Source organism: Falco naumanni, chromosome 5 (assembly GCF_017639655.2).
Source record: "Falco naumanni isolate bFalNau1 chromosome 5, bFalNau1.pat, whole genome shotgun sequence".
Classification (NCBI taxonomy): Eukaryota; Metazoa; Chordata; class Aves; order Falconiformes; family Falconidae; genus Falco; species Falco naumanni.
Window position 1 is genome coordinate 8401585 of NC_054058.1, and position 20949 is coordinate 8422533.

The following is a 20949-nucleotide window of genomic DNA, read 5'->3' on the forward strand; positions in this document are numbered from 1 at the left end:
AAACGGGCTGGGAATAAACCCAGGCAAAACTGAATATGGTCCAGCTCATGGTAACGGGTTGAAAAACGCACCTGAAACCTACCGAGCTGGGGTGCATAGCCTACCGCTGTTTCTTAAATGGGAAAATACAAGATCAGGCACAGAGTCAGCCAGAAGCTGTTGCTGCTTCTGCAGAATGTAAAAGGTATGTGTGGGATGTACAATATCTCCACTGGGATCCAGTTCCCACCTCCCAGGATTAGAGCTTGACCTTACCTCGACCTTAAAAAAAAAGTAATAGATAATTCAGTGCTCACCGCCACCGCCTGACTGAATAGTCAAGAAAGCAAAAGCTTTTATCTGCTCAGAGAGGTTCAGCCTGGGATTTGACAGTCATTTATTACAATTATTCTTTTTAGGCCGTCAGGGCCCTGTGAGGGCGAGAGCTTCGTGCCAGGCACTGCACAAACACACAGAAACCAATGGTGCCTTCCCCACAGGCTGCAGTCTAGTTAAGCAAATGAAAGAGGTTTAAAAGATAAAATGAATTATCCACAGCTAGATCAGGATGCAAATCACTACGTTCTGAGAGGAAGACCCTGTCCCTTGCCTGAACGGCCGTCTGCCACCCGCCCTTTGCTGTGTGCTGGGGGGTGAGGGGTTCCCTGGCACTGCCAGGCTGGAGCTGCTCACTGGGAGGGAGCAGCGGGTGACAGCTGCTCGTGGCAGAAAGCGAGCTTGGAGCTGAGGGGGTGGCAGCACCGGCAGCGCCCTCACGGACCGGGCACAGCCCCATGGGGCGCGAACGCCGAGGGCAGAGCAGGGTGCTGGTGCAGAGTCCCTCGGCAGTCCCAGGCGAGGCAAGCCATGGGCCGGGTCCATGGTCCCTCCAGACAGTCCCATCAGGAGCAGAAGGAGAGGGGGTCAGAGGCTGGACAGGAGACAAGCCAGAACATATGCCCGCGGGGCCCATCCTGGAGAAAAGCCACCTACAGCACATCTCTGGGAGCAGGGCCGGAGGCAGCCCTAGAGACAGGCACGCCGACACCTGGAGGCCCAGTGCCGAGCTGGAACGGAGCCCCTGGTCCCACGGGCAGGGGGAGCGGGTGGAGGCGAGGGTGGCCGTTAAAGGCCGTTAAGGCTTTTTGGTGCACCCAGGACTCCCAACATGGAGTCCCAACTACCAGGAGAAAACTATCTGTGGTGGCTATTTTGACAAGGTGTTCTCAGCTCCGAGGGAAATGGGTTTAGATCGGCTAGTCACTTCACTGAAGCTATAGGAAGCAAATATTAAATGGCTAGAGTTTCCGAAGGGGCACCCTACCTCTGCTCCCCATGGGTCACATCTCTACGTCTCTGCCCTGTTCCCTTGCTGATACAGGAAGGCACCCAGTGTGTCACTAGGTCACCTTATGTAAGGAGGTGGCACCCAGTGCAGGATCGGATTAAAAAAGATTAACACAGCTTTACCCTACTGGGTAATTTTCCTGTCTGGACAGGTGGAGATATGTGAAACCTGCTGCACCAGTGTAGCCCGAGAGAAGGCAATGCTGGTCATGAATGCATGCAGTTATCTATCCTAACGGCCGGGTAGATGGGTGGGGAGGGAAGGGGACTGCGCTGCTTATGCCAGAAGACATGCCCCTAAACACACAGCCTTGCAAAAGCATGAGTCTGTCTGATTCTTCAGCACTCCATACATTATGTTCTGGAACAGGTTGCTCAGTAAATGCATTGTTGCTATTGCTAGAGGCAATTCACAGGCCTTGTACTAATTTAATAGCTCAAGACTCACCAGTGTCTTGTGTGGCCACAGGTCTCTTTTAGTTATAACTTCAGAAATTTATAAGTGTCAGGAAAGACTTGGGAGGCCTGTCTCCTATAGCTTAACAATGATTCTGCATATTTATCAGATATGGTAGAGGTCTAACATTACTAAGTGGTCATCATGTAACTGACCCATGGGCCAGTGAGAAATGCGTTGTTTGACAAGTATAAAAATAACTCCAAGAGGACCTAAGACCAAGGAGGAAGAGCCTTCTCCTTTCTTTCATTGAATTCTTCCCAGCAAAGAACTCAGGATATTAACGGCTCCCTGCAAACCATCTCTTCTGAGAAAAGACTAGCACAACTGCACATCAGGACCCAGCACTGGGGAAATGGTTAGATACTGGAGAACCTATGTATATCAGGTTTAACTGTATCATTACTGGGATTTAGCAATAATGAAATAATTTGTATTATATATGTTAGTTATCAATTTAACTGGATAAATATTTTTGCCTTGTTGTAATTACCCTGTGTGGGAAAATTACTTTGGGGGGGTATTAGAGATAATCGGGACCTAACAGAAGTGTGGTATTACAGAAAGCTTTTTAGGGTAAAATAGAGCTATCACTTTCAGGATGGTTGGCATGCATGGAATCTACTTTACCACGGCTCCCTAAGCAGTACACCCTGACACCTCAGCATGCGCTGGCAGGAGTAACGGAGGGTGGAGCAGAGTGGAAACGCCTCGGCCAGGCTCTGTTGTACTCCCTGCAGGAAAGGAGACCTGGTGGTCTGATAAGCTGCATAGCAGTTGTCATATAAAGAATCTATGAGATGGTGTCTGCTGCTGATCTGACCACTGTGGCAAAATTGCTTTCCTTAAATGAAATAATGTCATTGTAATACTAATGCACGCCTCCATCCCAAAGTTAGCCGCCTCCAGGGTACTAACACTTCACTGGGTACATGATACCAATCAGTAGCAAAAATGTGTCACTCAAACTTCACCTAAATGTAAAGAAAATGGACTGGCCCTGGACTGAAATAAATCTAAAGGGGGGAAATTGTTGCCTAAACTCCCAAAATACCACACTCTGATTTAGTGTCACAAGGTTAGGTCAAGCTGACCCACCCCCTAAAGCTGTGTGTTCTGGCTGACAAGCTGATAAGGTGTCATGACCCCCATGCATCAACAGAAACTTAGTTGAAAGTAGGACAAAGGTAATTGTGGTAGTGGGAGATCATGACCTCTGACTCAAATAGCCCCCCCAAAAGAGGGCAAAACCCCACCTGGAGAGCATGTGGAGTTAGCGAAAAACTTCCATAGTGCTATCTGAGGATGCGTACTAATTTATATTGGAAGTGAGAAACTTGTAACCAGTCGTGTGTATGATAATGAATACGCAATGTACTATGAAGTGTAAAAGTGGGCAACTGAGGGCAGAAGTTAGGGAAGACTCCATTGTAACTTCTGGGATCAGCTGGCAGGCTGAACCTGTCTTCTCCCCCACAGGGACGCCTGCTGGGTAAGAACTTAATTTTTTGGCTAACTCATGCTAGCTGTTATTAGGTGAATCGTTCTAAGCTTGTTTTGCAGTCAGTGTGTCATCACCGGCAATCTTCAAACCTTACTCCGTCACAAACTTGCAATAAAAATCTTCAGCTGAAGTTCATTTTGTACAAGTCTCTGGAGGTTTGAGTCATTGTTGTGAGGGATTTGACTGAGTGACGCTGTCAGCGGGGGTCCCTGCATAGGTTGGTCACATCCCCTCTGATACAGCGGGCTGTCACAGCGCAGGCAGCGGGCAGGCTGGGCAGGCACAAGGGTCTCATCTCTCCTGGGAAACGGACAGGCTGATCTGACATAAAGGGTTTGAGGAAACCCCCCTTCTTAATGTGACACCCTGTCAAGGCACTAATGAGACCAACAAGAAATTCTTTACTCTGTATATAAGGCATGTTCCTTTAAGTCTATATAATTTTCATTGAGTGCAACGCATTCTGACAGCAGGTGTACAATGGCGTGAGAGCCACTGCTTCCACCTCTGCCAGACAGGTGAACACAATGTCCTACACTCTTAGAGATAACTGAAGGCCTTTGCCTCTCTGGGATGCCAGACTTCCTCTTAAAATTGAGCCGTGGAAGCACAATAGCTTGTGGCTAGAACTAGTAATCTGAAATCTACATTTTATCTAATGAAAAAATTATTGGGGTTGTTGTACAGCTCCAGACATGTCAGTGTTGTAAAGCAGTTTCGTACCTATTCAGACACTCACAGGCAGAAGAATATAGAAAGGCTTAACTGGAATTGTGTCTTCAATGTACATTTCCTAACATGTCTGTTGGGCTTATTGTGGGACTAGTAGCCATGTAATGTTCCCTCCTTCCTGTCGTATTTTCCTGACTCACGTTACTCCTGGGCCATATATTTGTGCACCACTTGGGGATAGAGGTTCCTCATGGGACTGTAGAATAGCATAGCTGGTATATATCTCAATAGCTTAAATATGTTAAACATTTCAAATGTGGCTTCTAACCTAAGCAGTGCTTCCCTTCCTTTCTCTTTCAGTACTCATTAACAAGAGGTGTGTCGGATGGATTCCACAGCAGCCTGTGCCTCTCTGGTGGAAGATGTTAATTCATCTGAGTTCACAACAAACTATCATCCATATGAGCTGTTGCTTACTGGAGATGAAGCCTTCCCGTTGCTGGTGAGTACCAATGGGCTAATTGCAGAATATTGTTATGGGAAGGGCCGGATGGTGGTTGTTTCCCATGAAGGAATCTTGAAGGCCTCCAAGTTCTCCCAGTTCCTCAGAAATGCTGTGGAGTGGCTCAAGCCTTCCCCCGAGGCCCTGGTTGGGGTCCATCCTCATCTGGATTCCCTCTCCCAGCTGTTGCTCAGGGCTGGCACCGCAGTGCAGGCGGGGGCAGAGCTCAGCCCCTCGCTGGGGGTGTACTGTATGGACGCCTATGGCAGCGCGCGGGCGAAAGACCTGGTTGGCTTTGTGGCGGGGGGGGGAGGGCTGCTGGTTGGAGGCCAGGCCTGGCACTGGGCTAGTCAACATGGCAAGGAGAAGGTGCTGTTGGAGTTCCCTGGGAACCAGGTGACCAGCGTGGCTGGCATATATTTCATAGGCAGTGAGGGAGAGACTGGCACTTTCTCAGTGTCCAAAGGAATGTCAAGGATACTTCTGATCACGCAGTGAGTATTTAAATATTTGTGCTGTCTTTAGATTGTATATAGTGTTTATTCTGCCTTGGGTTTGCTGCTATTAGCCTGCTGGAATGAAAAATATCTCTTCTCCCTGCCCCCCTAAAGAAATGACCATGAATAGAGATGGATATGCAGGAGCTGAAGGTGCTGCTACAGATTATTGAGAAACTACCAAGTAGTTTGGCTCATGTGCTCCATGTTAAAATGTTCAACAGATGACTGTTCTGGAAGAAACTTCTGGTTGGGTCTGATCTGCAATGCAATGACACACACAGTATTTTTTCCCCACTGTGTCAACAGCACAACTATGGGGCCACTTCCTGAGGTATTTAAATCCTTCTTGATGCAGGACTTGGGACACAAAAGATGACCTTTATCTTTCCTGCAAATCTCCTGTGGCGTGGTGTAAACTTTAAGGCATTAAAACTAAGCATAGTTCTTAGCTTTGTTACAGGGTGTTGTTGCACCTCAGGGTGCATTTCAAAGTCCCTGGGAACCTGGGGTAGATACTGTGCGGATCCATGAGTCTTGGGTTCTGTGCACAGAGGGTCCATGATCTAGCTGTGCATTCCCCAGTAGATTGTATATTGCATAGATGTCTGATAGGGGGGACAACTAGACTCAGCACAGGTGATCCTTTCCTGCCCAGTGCTGCGAATAGAATAGAATAGAACAGAATAGTTCCAGCTGGAAGGGATCACCTAGTCCAACTGCCTGACCACCTCAGGGCTGACCAAAAGTCAAAGCATGTTAGTAAGGGCATTGTCCAAATGCCTCTGAAACACCGACAGGCGTGGGGCATCGACCACCCCTCTAGGAAGCTGTTGCGGTGTCTGACCACCCTCTCGGTAAAGAAATGCTTCCTCATGTCCAGTCTGAACCTCCCCTGACACAGCTTTGGACCATTCCCACGCATCCTGTCACTGGATCCCAGGGAGAAGAGACCATCACTGCCCTCTCCACTTCCCCTCCTCAGGAAGCCGTAGAGAGCAAGGAGCTCACCCCTCAGCCTCCTTTTCTCCAAACTAGACAAACCCAGAGTCCTTGGCCACTCCTCACAGGACATTCTTTCCAGCCCTTCCACCAGCTTCGTTGCCCTCCTCTGGCTGCAGTCCAGGACCTGCACATCCTTCTTAAATTGTGGGGCCCGGGACTGCACACACCGCTTGAGGTGAGGCCGCACCAACGCTGAACGCAGCGGGACAGTCACCTCTCTTGCCCGGCTGGTGATGCTGTTTGATGCACCCCAGGGTGCTGTTTGCCCCCCTGGCTGCCAGGGCACCCTGCTGCCTCACGCTGAGCCTGCTGCCGGCCAGCACCCCCGGTCCTTCTGCAGGGCCGCGCTCCAGCCACTCCTCTCCCACCTTATCCTTGTGCTCAGTGTTACTTCATCCCAGGTGCAGAATCCAGCATTTTTTCTTGTTAGATTTCATGCCGTGGATGATCGCCCAATGCTGCAATGTATCCAGATCCCTCTGCAAGGCTTCTTGTCCCTCCAGAGAGTCAACAGCACCTCCCAGTTTAGCATCTTCAGCAAACTGGCTAATGTCAACTCCTGCAACCAGATCATTGATAAAAATATGGAGGAGAATTGGCTCTAGAATGGACCCCTGAAGGACTTGGCTGGTGACTGGCCACCAGCCAGATGTAACCCCATTCAGCACAACCCTCTGAGCTCTACCCTTGAGCCTTCATCCAGCACACTGTGGACCTGTTCATCTCACAGCTGTAGAACTTGTCCAGAAGGATGCTGTGAGGGACCGTATCAAAAGCCTTACTAAAATCCAGAAAAACTACATCCACCACCTGCCCTTCGTCGACTAGGCAGGTGACCTTAGACTATTAGAGTAAGGTAATTTCTTTTCTCATCAGAAGTTCTTGAAAGTGATGATAATTCTTCAGGGAATTTCTGATAAATAAGGTGGGAATTTGAAGTTCTGTAATTGGACCTTATACTGCTACATGAGGAAGAATATATTACAGCTTCATCTCTGTCTCAGAGCTATGTTCAGACAAGGATAATAGACCATGTCATGATAAGACTGTGCTCAGGAGGCAGCTCTGCTGAGGCAATAAGCCATTGTCTTCACATTAATTTTTCACATGTTCTGCACTGCCAATACATTTGGAACATGCTGATGGAAAACTGAATCATGGAATAGCTGAGGTTGGAAGGGACCTCTGGAGGTCAGTTGCTCCCATGTCTGCTCAAAGCAGGGCCACCTAGAGCAGGTTGCTTAGGGCTTTGCCTAGTCAGGTACTGAATATCTCCAGGGACAGAGATTCCACAACCTGTCTTGGCATCTTTTCAGTGTTTAACCACTATTATGATGGAGAAAATTATCCTTATATCCCAGGATGGGGAGGCAGGCAGGCGACGAAGGCTAAAGTTTCTACTGAAGCCTGTGGTAAAGAGAATAGCAAGAGAGCAGATGACTCTGCAACTTTGCAAAAAATCCCATAGTTTTAACGTTTTGCTACCTGGTTTCCATTTGCTCTGTGCTGGAGGTCACCACCTTAAAGCTGAATTGTTAGAAGAGTGTCAGAGCCTCTAGACTTTCTGAAAGCAAAATCAAGTGGATTAGTTGAAGCTATTGCTGTGAATGTTTTGAGGTGCATGCCTGCCTTTGCATTGGAAAGGATTAGGAAGTGCTTGGCTCATCTCATGGATTCTGTGCCCTGGGGACAACAACTTCTTGTAAAGGACAGAGCCACCCTCTGTGGGTGGTAGCGTCTTAGCCCATTGCAGAAAAATATGACATGAGTCACAAAGACACAGCACCATTCTTGCCTGGAATTCAATTGATACCATGCTTAAGGAAAGCTGGTGATCCCTATAATTTTAACATTGCTGCCACTTGGTGATATCTGTTGGGTTAACCTTCAAGCCTCTTTTGACAGAGATTACTATATTTTCCTTGATAACTTCTTGAAACAAGGAGTGTTCCACTACTAACAGGGCAAAGATGAGTACAGCTTTCAGCACTTATAAATCAAGTCTGGATGACAAGGATTTCTTTTGCTTTTCCAGACATGAATTGGGTGGGGAAAAAAAAAAAAAAAAGAAAAAAAAAAAAAGAATTCCTTTTGAAGGGAGTTACCAAATGCAAAACTGAATATGGCAGTGTCCCCTCCCATCTACTCATCCATTGTGCATTAGTGTTTCCCATTGCTATGAATGCCTCCCACCAGGCATTCCTTGCAGCTGCACACTGTGGCAGGGGCCAAGTTGTGGTACTCACTTGTGAAAACTTTTTCCAGGTATCAGCGATTAACACCTTTATCCTCAATGTCATTGATTGGCTTAATGCTGGGAAGGGAGGACAAGTTGTGGTCATCTACAGGATTTTTTCTCTCTCCTAAGCCAGGAGAAGTTCCCTTGCAAACTAACAGATCTTAAGGAAAACCTGAGTGTGTACTGCTGCAAAGCCTACAGTGGTGAGAAGGTGAAGATTCATGTCTTTTCTCCAAGGGGTGGTGGTCTGCTGGTTGGAGAACAGGCATGGTCCTGGGAACAGCAGGGAATGCTGTTGAGAGTGCCATTGCTGGGATGCATGGGAACAAAATACTACAACATTTTGGAGGTGGTATCTTAGGCAATAACACACTAGCATCAAGTCAGCCAGTCTCACATCCTGATGAGGTTTTCTCACAGTACCACTTCTGCAAGGCACTCTCCCAATTTTGGGAAAACCACAAAAAGAAAGAAGCTCTGAAGCCACCTTCCTCCTGGCTCAAGAAATTAGCACAGGCCTCAACAGTGTTCCTGAGGATTCCAGCTCAGACCTCCCTAGCTGTCTGCTCTGTCCAGGAGGAGATGACTGAACTAGTACTTTTCCAGGGTCAGTGCTGACAGCCCAGTCAAAGGCAGCTCTGGAAATGGTTTTAATCAACATCGCAGAGCTCTATGACAACTTCCTTGATGTATAGAAATGAATATGTGCTCCCAACAAAAATCTTCCAGAAATGACTACTTCTCCAACTGTAACTGTTCAGATCAATGGAAGAAATTAAGGTAGGGCATATTTTTCTCTTTCCTTCTTCAGCAGCACCAAAACTATGGAATGGAATCAGGCTGCCCGGAGTACTCTATAAATATAATAGCCTAAATCTCTCTGCTTCCTTCCTGTCCCAGATTGCATGCTCACCGTGTAGTCAGAAATGCCTCAGTCTTATAATGGGTGCTGGTATATTAATCATTTGATCTTCTGTTGGGTACAGTTTTGGTCAGATGATGAATAAATTTTTGATTTTGCAGTAGAGGAGCTGACCAGACACATGGCTCACACATAAATGTTTCCAGAGGAAGTGATTTAACTTGTTGCTCAATATAAAGTACCACTACTGCTCTTTGTCAAATTCAGGTGCAAATTCAGGTGCAATGACATTACCTGAAGATGTTATTGCATGAAGCTGGGTATTTTGTCTTGCTTGAGGAGAGCTTCTCTGGAAAGAAAAAATGCCACACTGTTATGGAGTGTTTCTAGTTGGACAAAATAAAAATAAAATGGACATATAAAATCACAGATTTTGGAGATTGCCCTCCATTCTTTTCAGAAACAAACGTCACTTCTGATATTTGTTGGGGTTTTTGTTTTTAAATAAAATTTAACAGAAAGGTCACCTTGATGCCAAGCTTATCCAACTGAACTAACTTTTATGATGTGACAGTTGGGCAGGGTTATCTTGATAGTTTAGTCTGAAATTTCCTTGCATTTTCTCAATTCCCTATAAATCATTAAGAATTGTAACTTTTCAAAGAAGATTCAGAGTTAGCTGTTGGTCAGATGGGGAAGGATTCAGCACAAAGGTGAAAGCCTCAGAAAATTAGTTTATTAGGATTAGAATTGAAGCTGCTGAATTTTATCTGTAACTTGAAGGCTATCATACGACTTACGTGTTTCTATTTGATAATGCTTGTGATTCTTTCTAAGATCCTGAAGCATGGAGAAGCACTGGGCTTTCTGTTCCTCCCAGAAGAGTAGTCACTCTGCATTTTCCTGCTTCTGCTGTTGTAGCTAACCTGGAGGTGAACATTTGCCTTTGTTTCTCATTACAGTCAGAAGAACTTTCTTTGTTTCTGTTCTCATTTCTTTGAAGTTTGTCTTGGCCTTACTAAGTCACAAACAATTTCTCCCCAAGTTTCTCCTATCATAAACATCTTTCCACATTTCTCAAGTTACACTCACTTCTGTCCTAAAAAAATGACTGCCCTATGCAGCTGTAATGGACACACCTCTGATTTTCATCTGGTCTGTACTGTGGTCATCTCACATTGGTCTCATACCACCTCTGTGCTCTACTCCATTCCCCTAGAGAAGGCAGAGGTCAAACAAGACAAATACCTATACTGTTGCTTTCAAGATTAACGGAATAATCCCTGTATTGACATTAAATAGGATGAGAAATAATAAAATTGAATGTTGTCTATGTGGAGGAGACTAATAGATCTTTCTGCCCACTGTAAAAATATCTCACTTGCCCCACCTTGCTACCTTCTGCTATCATCCTGCCTCATTTCAAGGCCTCCAAGCTGTTTTCTTTCAAGTTTTATTACCTTTGTCATTAGGACAAACACTCACACTATCAAAAAATATTTTTCTGGGGTTTATATCTTGACTCTGAAACCAGTCCTTACATTATTGTAAGTGGAAAGGGATAAACACTACTGTAGAGGTAGTTGTCCAGACAGTATTATCGCATAGCAGGGTGAGTTGTTTTTTCTCTTTGAAGGGACAATAGGACAATTATTTAGGCAGATAATTGTCCTATTTTATATTTAAAAATATGTACATTTATATATATATATATATACATAAAAATTTAGGAAGAACTGGGAATAACTAGTCTGGAAACCAGGGACTTCTTCAGTCACTGATGGCTGGCCCATGGGAGCATTACAGTGTTTCAGAGAGCGCATGGAACACAGGTGAATTATAAATGGGGACATTATCCCCTTCACCACCTTCCTTTCTTCTCACTCATTTTATATCAGGACAATCTCTGCTCGTGCTCTGCTTTTCACCTTGGTGCTGATCCATTCATAGCAGCACAGCTGTGGTAGCTGTGATGGTAAGTAAGGGTGCTAAAACTGGGGCCAACCAACTTCGAAATTTCTTCAAAACCAATGAAATCCCTCCTTTCAAACAGAGCTGTAGAAAGAGAATTCTGCTTTTCTTTGACAGTTGATCCAGCATTTCCATTTTATTCTTCATGGGGCTTAAGTCTGCCCTTGAATTCTTTCATGCCTTTTTCATCTGATTGATGCCTGTGCCGACATGAAGAATGTTCCATATGGTAGTATACTGTTGTCTTTCCCTGCTGAGACAAGAGCCTATGGCAGCTACAGAACACACCGAATTTGGAGTGGAGCTACTCAAGCCTGACCAAGTTGCAGTGCCTTTTGGTGACCATTGGTCCCCACCAGGTGCAGATTAGCTGTCACGCTGATGTCCTCAGCTATGCTGCAGACCTGAAGCAGCCTCCCTTGGTGGTAAAGAAGTTAGTTATAAGTTGAAAAAAACTCCATGGAAGTCTCTAGTCTGTGGGGTGGCCTCATATATGGCATAGTGCCAAAGGAGAGAACTTTAGGTCAAATATCAGTCACAGTTAAAGCAGCGGTGCAGGCTCCATTCTTCTGGTTTGGTAAGCGGTCCCAAAACCTAACTACAGGCAGGGGAGTAAAGAAGTATTTCTGTATTGACTGCTTGCCTACGTTTTCCTGGTTTTTTGTGGTCATGCATGGAAAAGACCTCAGAATAAATAATGCCCCAGGAAAGCCTTTGCATAAAGCTTTGTATTTCTCAGTGCAGAAAGTATATTGGTAGGACTTGCATTTAGGAATTAATCTCTGTCCATGTTGCCAGTATAAGCATTTCTGAGACACCTTCAAAGTGGCTTGATATTCAAAAATTAATGTCATCAACCCCTTGCAGTGACAGTAGACATAGGGTCACCAAAGATGACTGGACCCCTCACCAGAATCTCAGGTTCTCCCCCTGATTCAGTGAAGTCCAGTTATGTCTAGATTAACTTGTTTCTGAGGCTATGCAGAGAGTTTTAGCTATGTAGTGATTCTCCTCTCTAGTCACACTTAAAACTTCTTTCTAAATTGCCTACCTTTTTTCACCTGAATGCTGAATTAGGGGAAACCGACGTCTCTGCCTGGCAGTCAACCATCTGTCATTACCCGGCCCCCTGGGCTGAGCTGGCCACAGAGGACATCATCCTGACAGTACCAGCTGCTGATGTACGCCACATGAACAACCCAGAGAGTCTGCTTTCCATCTGCAACAAGATGATGTATGCAATAGCCAGACTGGCAGTCATCCCAGCAACTTTTCCAAGGCCAGAGAGGATGGTGGCAGATGTCCATATATCTCATGGCAAGTATAATAATTAGAACATTTTGTCTTTACCTGTGATGGGTATTTATAAGGGAAATACACAAGGCAGTAACATCACCACAAGATCACGCAGATCCTCAAATCAGCAGATTAATCCCACCAAATTCAAGGAGACCCTTTGTGAAAGTAAGAATCTTCTGTGAATGTCAAGAGGTTGTACAGAAAGGTAACACATTCTGCTGCTAAACCTGAGGCTATCCCAGGGTAAAACACAGTGCAGGGAGACAGGCTAGCCACCAAATGATGTGTATAGTGTCACGTTACTGTTATTACGGTGGGAATGGGTTTATGCTAATAGCAACAGAAAGAAGGGACACGGAGCTAGCTGTTTTAGGCAGGACAAACAAGATCTTGAAACTTAAATCGAGGCATTTAACTGATGCACAGGCAACCTACTATGTAATAAGACCCTATGCAGCAGGCATAGCATCACTTACATCAGTCAAGAAATAAGGGAAGGGGTGGGGGGGAAAGTTTATTGTAAGCAGCATTTTGTTATCTGTCATTAGAAACGTGCTGCTTAAAGACAATTCGCTAGACCAGTAGAACTGAAGCCTGTTAGGAGTGGCAAGGAGGCTCCTAAAGGCCAAATCTCACCATTATTTGCAATTAATCTTTGTTCAAGTATTGCACTTTTCTCAGTAGGATTGGAGGATGCTTTTAGCTTTACTTGATTGTAACACTGGAGGTGTTTTCTACCACTGGAACTGATCAGTTCATCAGCTTCCCAGGCCACCACTCTGTCAATAATCCACAGCTCTAGCAGCTTAACTCACGTGGTGTAGCAGCTGTCAGTCAAGTAGCACTAATTCAAGAGAGGCTGGCTCAAGTGTAAACAACTTGCACTTCAGTTATTAATAACCAGTTAATTATAATCACTAGTGAAATAAACCCAAAATAAATAACAAGCCCCCTTTCAATACTTAAAGGGGGCTTCTAAGAAGGATAGGGGAGACTTTTTAGCAGGGCCAGTAGCAACAGGACAAGGGGTAATGGTTTTAAAGTAAAGGAGGGTAGATTCAGACTAGGTATAAGGAAGAAATTTTTTATGGTGAGGACGGTGAAATACTAGAACAGGTTTCCCAAAGAGGTGGTAGATGCCCCAGCCCTAGAAACATTCAAGGTCAGGTTGGACGGGGCTCTGAGCAACCTGATTAAGTTGAAGATGTCCCTGCTTATTGCAGGGGGGTTGAACTAGATGGCCTTTAAAGGTCCCTTCCAACCCAAACCATTCCATGATTCCATGATACATAGGTGCTATGTTGCCATGCTGCATATTCTGTTCCAGGTATATCCTCATGTAAGAAGGATTTTATTGGAGTAATCAATCATTGCATCTGGCCACCTATGGCTCTGAATTTAACAGTGAAGTTGTAATCTGAGAGTGACTCTGCAACAATTGTGTTTAGATTACATGTCAGTTGCTACTTTTTGTAACTGCTAACCCCTCAAGATCAACAGGGGAACACGGGAGTATTACATTTTTCCTATTCACTCTGACCATTAGTGACAGCTCTATTTGAAAATTCAGACACAGGACACAAAGGTAACGTAATTGTCATGAATAATTGTGTACAGGTATAAAGGATGAGCAAGCAGTTCATCTGGCAGTGCATGTCAGAGAGCAGAGTCCATCCCTTTCCCTGCTTTGTTTTAGCTGTATCGACCCCGCAAGCCCAGTAAGCTAGCCATGGCATGTGTCTGACCCAGGCCAACGGGTAGGTTTTGCACCGACACAAGTGGCTGTTCTGCAGTAATTTTTACTGACGCACAGGAAGAACCGATTTCCAAATACCAGAGTTTAAAATCCTTGGATGTGTACAGGTTGAGGTGAACTTTAAAGCCACTAGTTTTCCCTTCCCTTGAGCCTTAAAAACCAGCATGACCCTGAAGGCATGCAGACTTGATTCACAGCTGCTATGAATCAGATCTTTCAAATGAGTTTGCACCGACTGAGAAGCTGCCTGAAGAAACAGTTGTTGTTCAGGTAGCTGCCATTCTCTGAGTGAAGTTGCACTTAGAAACAAAGACTTCTGAATTATTGATTTATGTGGCTCCGTCTCTGAATGTATTCCAGCCTTCTGCACAGCTACTCACCATGTGATGATAGACAGCTGTGTCCATCAAAGGCCACACTGGCAGAACCCAACATATAAAACTCTTCCAGCTTCTATCGTGCCTGCTGAAATAAGTGGAGAGTAGCACCGTTTCAGAGATGCGAATGGCTCTGTATCCTCCCTGCACTGTGCTGGAGCTGTAAAAAACCAGTGAAGGATCCATTGAGCCTATTGAATTGGCACTGAAAGAAAAAGAAATAAAGATAGTAAATTTCTATGAAAAGCTACTGAAACATGATTTTTAAAGCTGGTTATTGTAGTCAGCAATACTGAGAAACTCATGGGAGATACTAAGGAGTATGGTAAGTCTGTTTGTCTTTTCTGAAAAAAGATTTTTACAAGCAGCATGACAAACAGCGTAACTGCAACCAAAGGGATGACAGTTATAGTGAGGTAGTAACTGTGGCCAGCAGCAGCAAGTTCTAGCTGAAGCTGAACTGTGGAATATTTTTCAATAGTAAAGAGCTGTCTTGCTAAAAACACTGAGAAAAATCTGCCTTCACACACACACAAAAATATCTAAAAAAATATTTTTTTTTGTTCCTGTTTTGCTTTCTGGTACAACAGACATTGCCAGGGTACAGTGGAGGATGCTGGCTGGGGGACAGGGAGCCGGGAGAAATGGCAGCGACACAGCCAGCAGGACAGGGGCCATCCCACAACACCTAAGTGAGGCAAGCAGGGCAGAGCTGGCACAACAGCCAGGGTCAGCTGAGAGTCCAGGTTGCCCGACAAGTGTTCAGGAATGAGGCAGGTCTGTGGTGAAGCAAAGAAATCAATCCACGGCTCAGTCAGGTCCAGTGATGGTAACCAGGATTACCAGGCAGGCCCGTCGTGATGAGGCACATCTGAAATCCCGTGAGGAAGTCAGACCGTGGATCAGGGACTGGATCAACAGGGTCCATGGCCAGACACAGGCATGGCTGTGACAGAGCTGGAGACAAACACACCTACAACATAGCTCAGGCAGGGACTGACAGCCCAGGGCTGAGCTGAAACGTGGCCCCTGGGGCCACTGACAGGAGGTGTAGGTGGAATCCCCAAGTGGGGCTCCTCAAGGCCATTAATGCCTTTTGGTGCACTCAGGGCCCTGACAGAATTTTGCAGTGAAACATTTTAGTCCCCTGCCTTCAACATTAAGATCTGCTTGTTCTTTGGAAGCATTTCAGGAAAAAATAATCCATTTTTCTACTTTAATTGTGTCTGCTGCTTATCATTATATTTTTCCCCCATGTATTTCCTATAGAGCCAGAACTTAGATCACAGAGTTTCTAGGGAGAGCTGGGGAGGGTGCTGGGGTCATTTTCATCAACACAAGCCATACAGTTATTTGGCTGTACAAGGATACAAACTGTCCTGGCAACAGTGTCTTCCTTGCCAGATCTGAAAATACGAAAGCACCAGTGTCAACAGAAAATTCTTGTATAGACAGGATTGGATTTCCACACCTCCTCTCCACTCCTGTAGCTGGGAGTAAGGTCATCTGCAGTGTCCATAGCTCTGGCAAAAGTAATTTGGCCTTTTTTGCTCTTTGTGGTATATAATGCCGAGGAGTGGAAGTGAAGCAGAAAAGCATATAATATGCACGTTAAACTTTTGCTTGTGGTTGATACATTTGATAGGCCAGCAGAGGGAGTGGAAGCACGTAATGAGTAGCATCCACTCGTGACAAACAGCTCAAAGAATGAGTTAATGTAAAGAGAATTATTTTCATCCTGTGTTCTAGCCATAAGCTTTCCCAGGCAGATTGCCAAGACTGTTTGTGGTTTGCCTTCCCTGCAGGTTGGATGCATGCTGGCAACCCAGTCACGCATCATTTGAAGTCAGTGACAGAGGTGGTGGGTGTTCGGTCCCTTGAAGCCAATGGCCTTTGGGGTGCCATTCATGAGCTGGGCCACAACCAGCAGCAATCTGAACAGTTTTCCCCTCACGCCTCCAAAGCCACCTGCAGTCTCTGGTCTGTTTATGTGAATAAGACTGTGTTGGGCATCCCAAAAGATAAGGCCCATAATGCACTCGCACTAGAACTTAGAAAGAAGATTCGAGATTACCTTGAAAATGGATCACAGCTGAAGTACTGGGAAGTATTTACTGCCCTGGAGACATACCTGCAGGTGATCTGCAGGCAAGTTAAGCCTGCAAAAGGTTTACAAACTGGTAATTTAAAATCTGGACTGCTCCTTTCCTTTTCCTCACTTTCTGCAGCCACTTGATGCCTACCCCAGATTATCTCTCTCTGTTGACTCTATTAGTCTCCAACAGTGTCTTTATGTGTCAGCTCATAAGATTCCACAAACCAACATGAGTCAGTCATGATCTGTCCCTGAGTAGCACACTTCACCAGGAGACCCAGGGCTGCAGGGAAATGTTTTTGAAGCAGTCCCCAACAAATGTACTTGTTCTGAGTAATTTGTGATCTCAGCACAGTGTAAAAGCCTGTGGAGTGTACTGGTTTGGGATGCAATGGTAAACTACGTAAACCACAGCCTTTAGCCATTACCGACCATGACTTCTCATCTTCGATACTGGTTTCTTATTTTTTTCTTTTTTCTTTTTTTTTTCCTTTTTTTTTTCCAGTTTAAGCCAGTCTTTCAGTTTTGTTGGTGCAATAGTTCATTCAGGAGTCCCCAGGATTAACTGACTACAAACACTGAGTGCAGAGTCACCAAGCAGGGAGCCTGTATTTTGTGCTGCAAGAAGACAGTCTTATGCATTCTAAATATGCAGAGATATTACACATATGCATACTTATAAGCATGGAGACATGGGTGGATACTTGTATCAATCTTGTTTTGAACAATTGTAACAACTGCAAAAGAAAAGAGTAGCAATGAAGTTTGTAAGCACAGCCATGCCCTCCAGGATGAAAATCATTTATATAAATACTTGATTTGGGGGTTTGTGTGAATATTAGAAACACAGGCGTGTTGAATAGTCTGATGGTGTTAAAGGGCGACTCTGATTCTTCAGTAGGCATTTAGAATTTGTCAGGTAGCTACACTTATAAAAAAGAAAGAAAAATATCCTGTAAAAAATCAGAAACTGAATTTAGTAAAGAATGCAGGTAGAGTAATTCTAAACTTCCATACATATATTTTGTACTGTTTCGCTTTTCTTATGATTTATAGGTGCAAGAGGCTTTTGATTGGGAAGCCTTAATTAAATATTTTGAATACCAAAATATGTCTGAACTCCCAGATGATAATGACTTAAAAATGAATCTGTGGGCAGAAACCTTTTCTCATCTGGTGAAGAAGAATTTGACTCCTTTCTTTAAATCCTGGGGATGGCCACTGAGGAGAGCCTTTCCCCAGCTGGTCAGACGATCTAATGAAGCAGTGCATCTCCTAAGCAGGTTTTTGCTCATGAAAATGGAAATATGATGGTGCTCTGCAGCAGTTTTAAATGGTGTTTGGATGCTATGGAACTGTAATGAATCTAAGAAGCAGCTCTAAATTGTACTTGTGATAGAAGAGATTGTTCTTAGCTCCCTCCCAAGCCTGCCTTTGTGTGTTAGGGTCCCACTACTTCCCAACAGGGCCTTGAACTTCATTTAATGTTTTGGAAGAGGTTGCCTTCATGCTGTGCTTTCAGAGTTGGTAGCTGTGTAGTAAGAAACTGCTGCTTTAGCTCGTGTCAGAAGTAAAACAGAGTCCAGGCAGTGAATTTACCACCTTGATCCTCAGCTAGAATATATCTGCAGTTATCTGAAGTAAAATTATAGCAACTTGCTCTGTCTAAGGATCTAAGACAGCAGTTGCCTCACCTCACAGGTTTGAATATGTTTACAGGAAAGCAGCGCTGGACTGTTTTTACTATGGTCTATTTTGATCTCAAATCTAAATAAACAGATCGATGGCCTGTTCTTAAATGCTACACCTGAATTCCCCCTATGTTAAAACACAGACTGTAGCACAAGCCAGTTTTTATGCTGCATTTCAAGATCCTGAGCCAAGCAGTTGCTTGTCTTGTGGCTGTGGTTTCTTTTTCAAGCAAATGTTACAGAATTCTTGATCTTGCAGTTTAAGACCACTGACACACACCCCAAGGGACATCAGTGACAGAGCTGGACACTCTCTGCAGCTCCTCCAAATCTCATGGGCCATAGCTGAGCAGATTCTTCCCAGCTTCATCCCAGCAAAGGAGTTGGGAAGTAAGGGATACAAGCATCAATCATTTCTTTTCTCTGTGCCCCGATAAACATATGCCAAATCTATGAGCAATCCAAAGTCAATGAAGTGACCTGCACTAATAATACAAATCATTTACATGTATATCCAATAGCACATTATCCAGAAAGTTCCCCCAAATCCTTTAACCACCCTGAACTTGAAAACCTTCGTTCTATACTTTGAAGCCAAATGTACAAATGCTATGATTTTTTTTTTCTCTGGCAAGGCCCTACAACTATTCTGTTTTGAAGTTTGGGGGATTCTAAGCTGAAAAAGAGCTCAAGACTTTTTGATCTGATTCTCAAGAACTAAAACCTAACGGTGTGCATGATTATCTCCTCAACCTCGATGTTTGAAAATTTTCCACAAAGCTACTTTTAAATATCCCAGAAAATTGGACTTACTCCCTTCTCTACAGTAAAGCATAAAGAAAAAAAGAAGAAATTATGAATAGAGTTGTTTTCCCTGTAATAAAATCCTTTAAGAGTTCAGAGGAGCAAAATGAGGTAACCCTTTGCAGAGGTGGGACCTGCTCAGTATCCTGTGACCTGATCAGAGGACAGTTCAGTGCTGCACAGCTCAGGATTCCCGGCATCCAAAGGGACATAACATTATCTGTACTATCCATTCTTCATAGTTTTATCTCTGGTAAATAACATTTTAGCTGGTACTTTAAAGAGTGTGAGTGCCTTTCGTACTGGGATCATAACAAAACAACATTTCTTGGTGCCAAACACCAATGCCAGCTGCATAACCAGTTGTTTGCCCACAGAATCCATCCATTCCTCCTCAGACCTTTCACCCTCACTGGCAGGATCAAGGAGAATATTTCTTGGGCTCCCATCCCCTTGGACTTTGTCCCTTGTTCCCCGAGCCATGTAGTTCTTGATATGCGCCAGGTCTCCCCTGGCAGTACCATCATTGCCCACATGGAAGAGCAGCAGGGTGTAATAGTCTAAAGGCCAGACAAGTGTTGACAATCTTTCCACAACATCATAAATGCAAGACCCTGGCAAACAGCAAACCTGCCCAGATGATGTATCAGGTTGGCAGATGGGGCGTCCTCAGTTCCCTACAGCAGAGGATCCAACCCCTTCCGATCCAAAGACCACTTTTAAGAAATTTCCCACTTACCTTGAGTCTGTCTAGGAGATCCAAAAGTGAACTGCAGGAGCAGGTTAGCACCTCAGCTCTGTACTGCTTTGGTTGATGGGCATTAATAATACAGCTGTCCTGGGACACCCCTGGGATGGCTGAAGATCTAGGTCCCCTGTGCTCTAAACCACACCAGCTCTGTTGCACCTCCATGAAGCCAGCAGTGCTCTACCACTACTCAGCCCTCATGCCTAGCAGAAATATGGGATATTCTCCTGCCCATACGGCTGTGCCAGAAGGAAAATATATGACAATGGCAGCTCTGTGGTTGCCCTGACCACTTACCAGTCGCAGGAGAGATAGGACTGCACAGGCTGCCTTGTTGAAGCAATAAATACTGTGCCCCTCTGCCTGCTTCTTGCCAGAACTGCCTGAACTGCTAGCCTGGCTTACAGACACGGGTAGGCATTTGATCAGAAAGGGGTTGCAGCTGCAGTACAGGCATGGTTTTGGTGTAGACATGAACCTCCCTCACAGTTATGTTCATTTTGTTGTATGGCACTTGAATGTTTGTGCAGGAAGCACGGATGCTTGTTCTCATGTGGCTACAAGTCATCGATAACTGTTCTTTGGAACTACCCAGAGCGAGGGAGGTCTGCTCCCGTTAACAGTGTGATGGTGTTTGTTACTTGGACAGTTTTCATCCACTGCTTTCATTTGCTTTAATAACTCTTTGGTGAGTTCAGTAGCTGTGGAGGGATGGCTGAAAACCTCAGCACTCCAGCAGCAAAGCACGCAGCGCTCTGCAAACGGGAAGCCACCCCGACTTGCTTTCCAGAACTGCAAAACTATCAGGATTTCAGAAATGACTCATAATATTTTGGCTCTGGGGTGCAGCCACACCATATGGCCTCCGCTTCAGCAACTCTTCAGGCAGGGAGAAAGGACAACGTTAATCTGTCCCACAGCATGCTCATCCCGACCTGGCCCGTACCACCCTTCCTTCTTTCACCAGGTGAACAGTGCCATGCACTAGAATGGCTTCCCAGCAGCCAGCATGGAAAGGAGGGAAGATGAACTGGCAAGAGTCCTGCTGATGGAAGTGACCCATGGTACTTCTGCATGTGGCATCACCAGAGAACATTGGGTTAACTAGAGAAGTTAACCAAAAAAGGGTTTTTTCCCTTTTTAT

The 20949-nt window shown here is 45.0% G+C and overlaps 1 protein-coding gene across 1 annotated transcript; it reads left to right on the forward strand.

The window, feature by feature from the left end:
* The first annotated feature begins 4330 nt into the window (after positions 1-4330).
* On the forward strand, positions 4331-17873 carry LOC121088609 (TRPM8 channel-associated factor 2-like). Its single transcript, XM_040594976.1, is given in 7 exon segments — positions 4331-4955; positions 11015-11039; positions 11395-11490; positions 11492-11612; positions 12113-12352; positions 16273-16604; positions 17619-17873. Coding segments are annotated over 7 exon segments (1680 nt in total). The 5' UTR covers positions 4331-4344.
* Positions 17874-20949: the final 3076 nt, after the last annotated feature.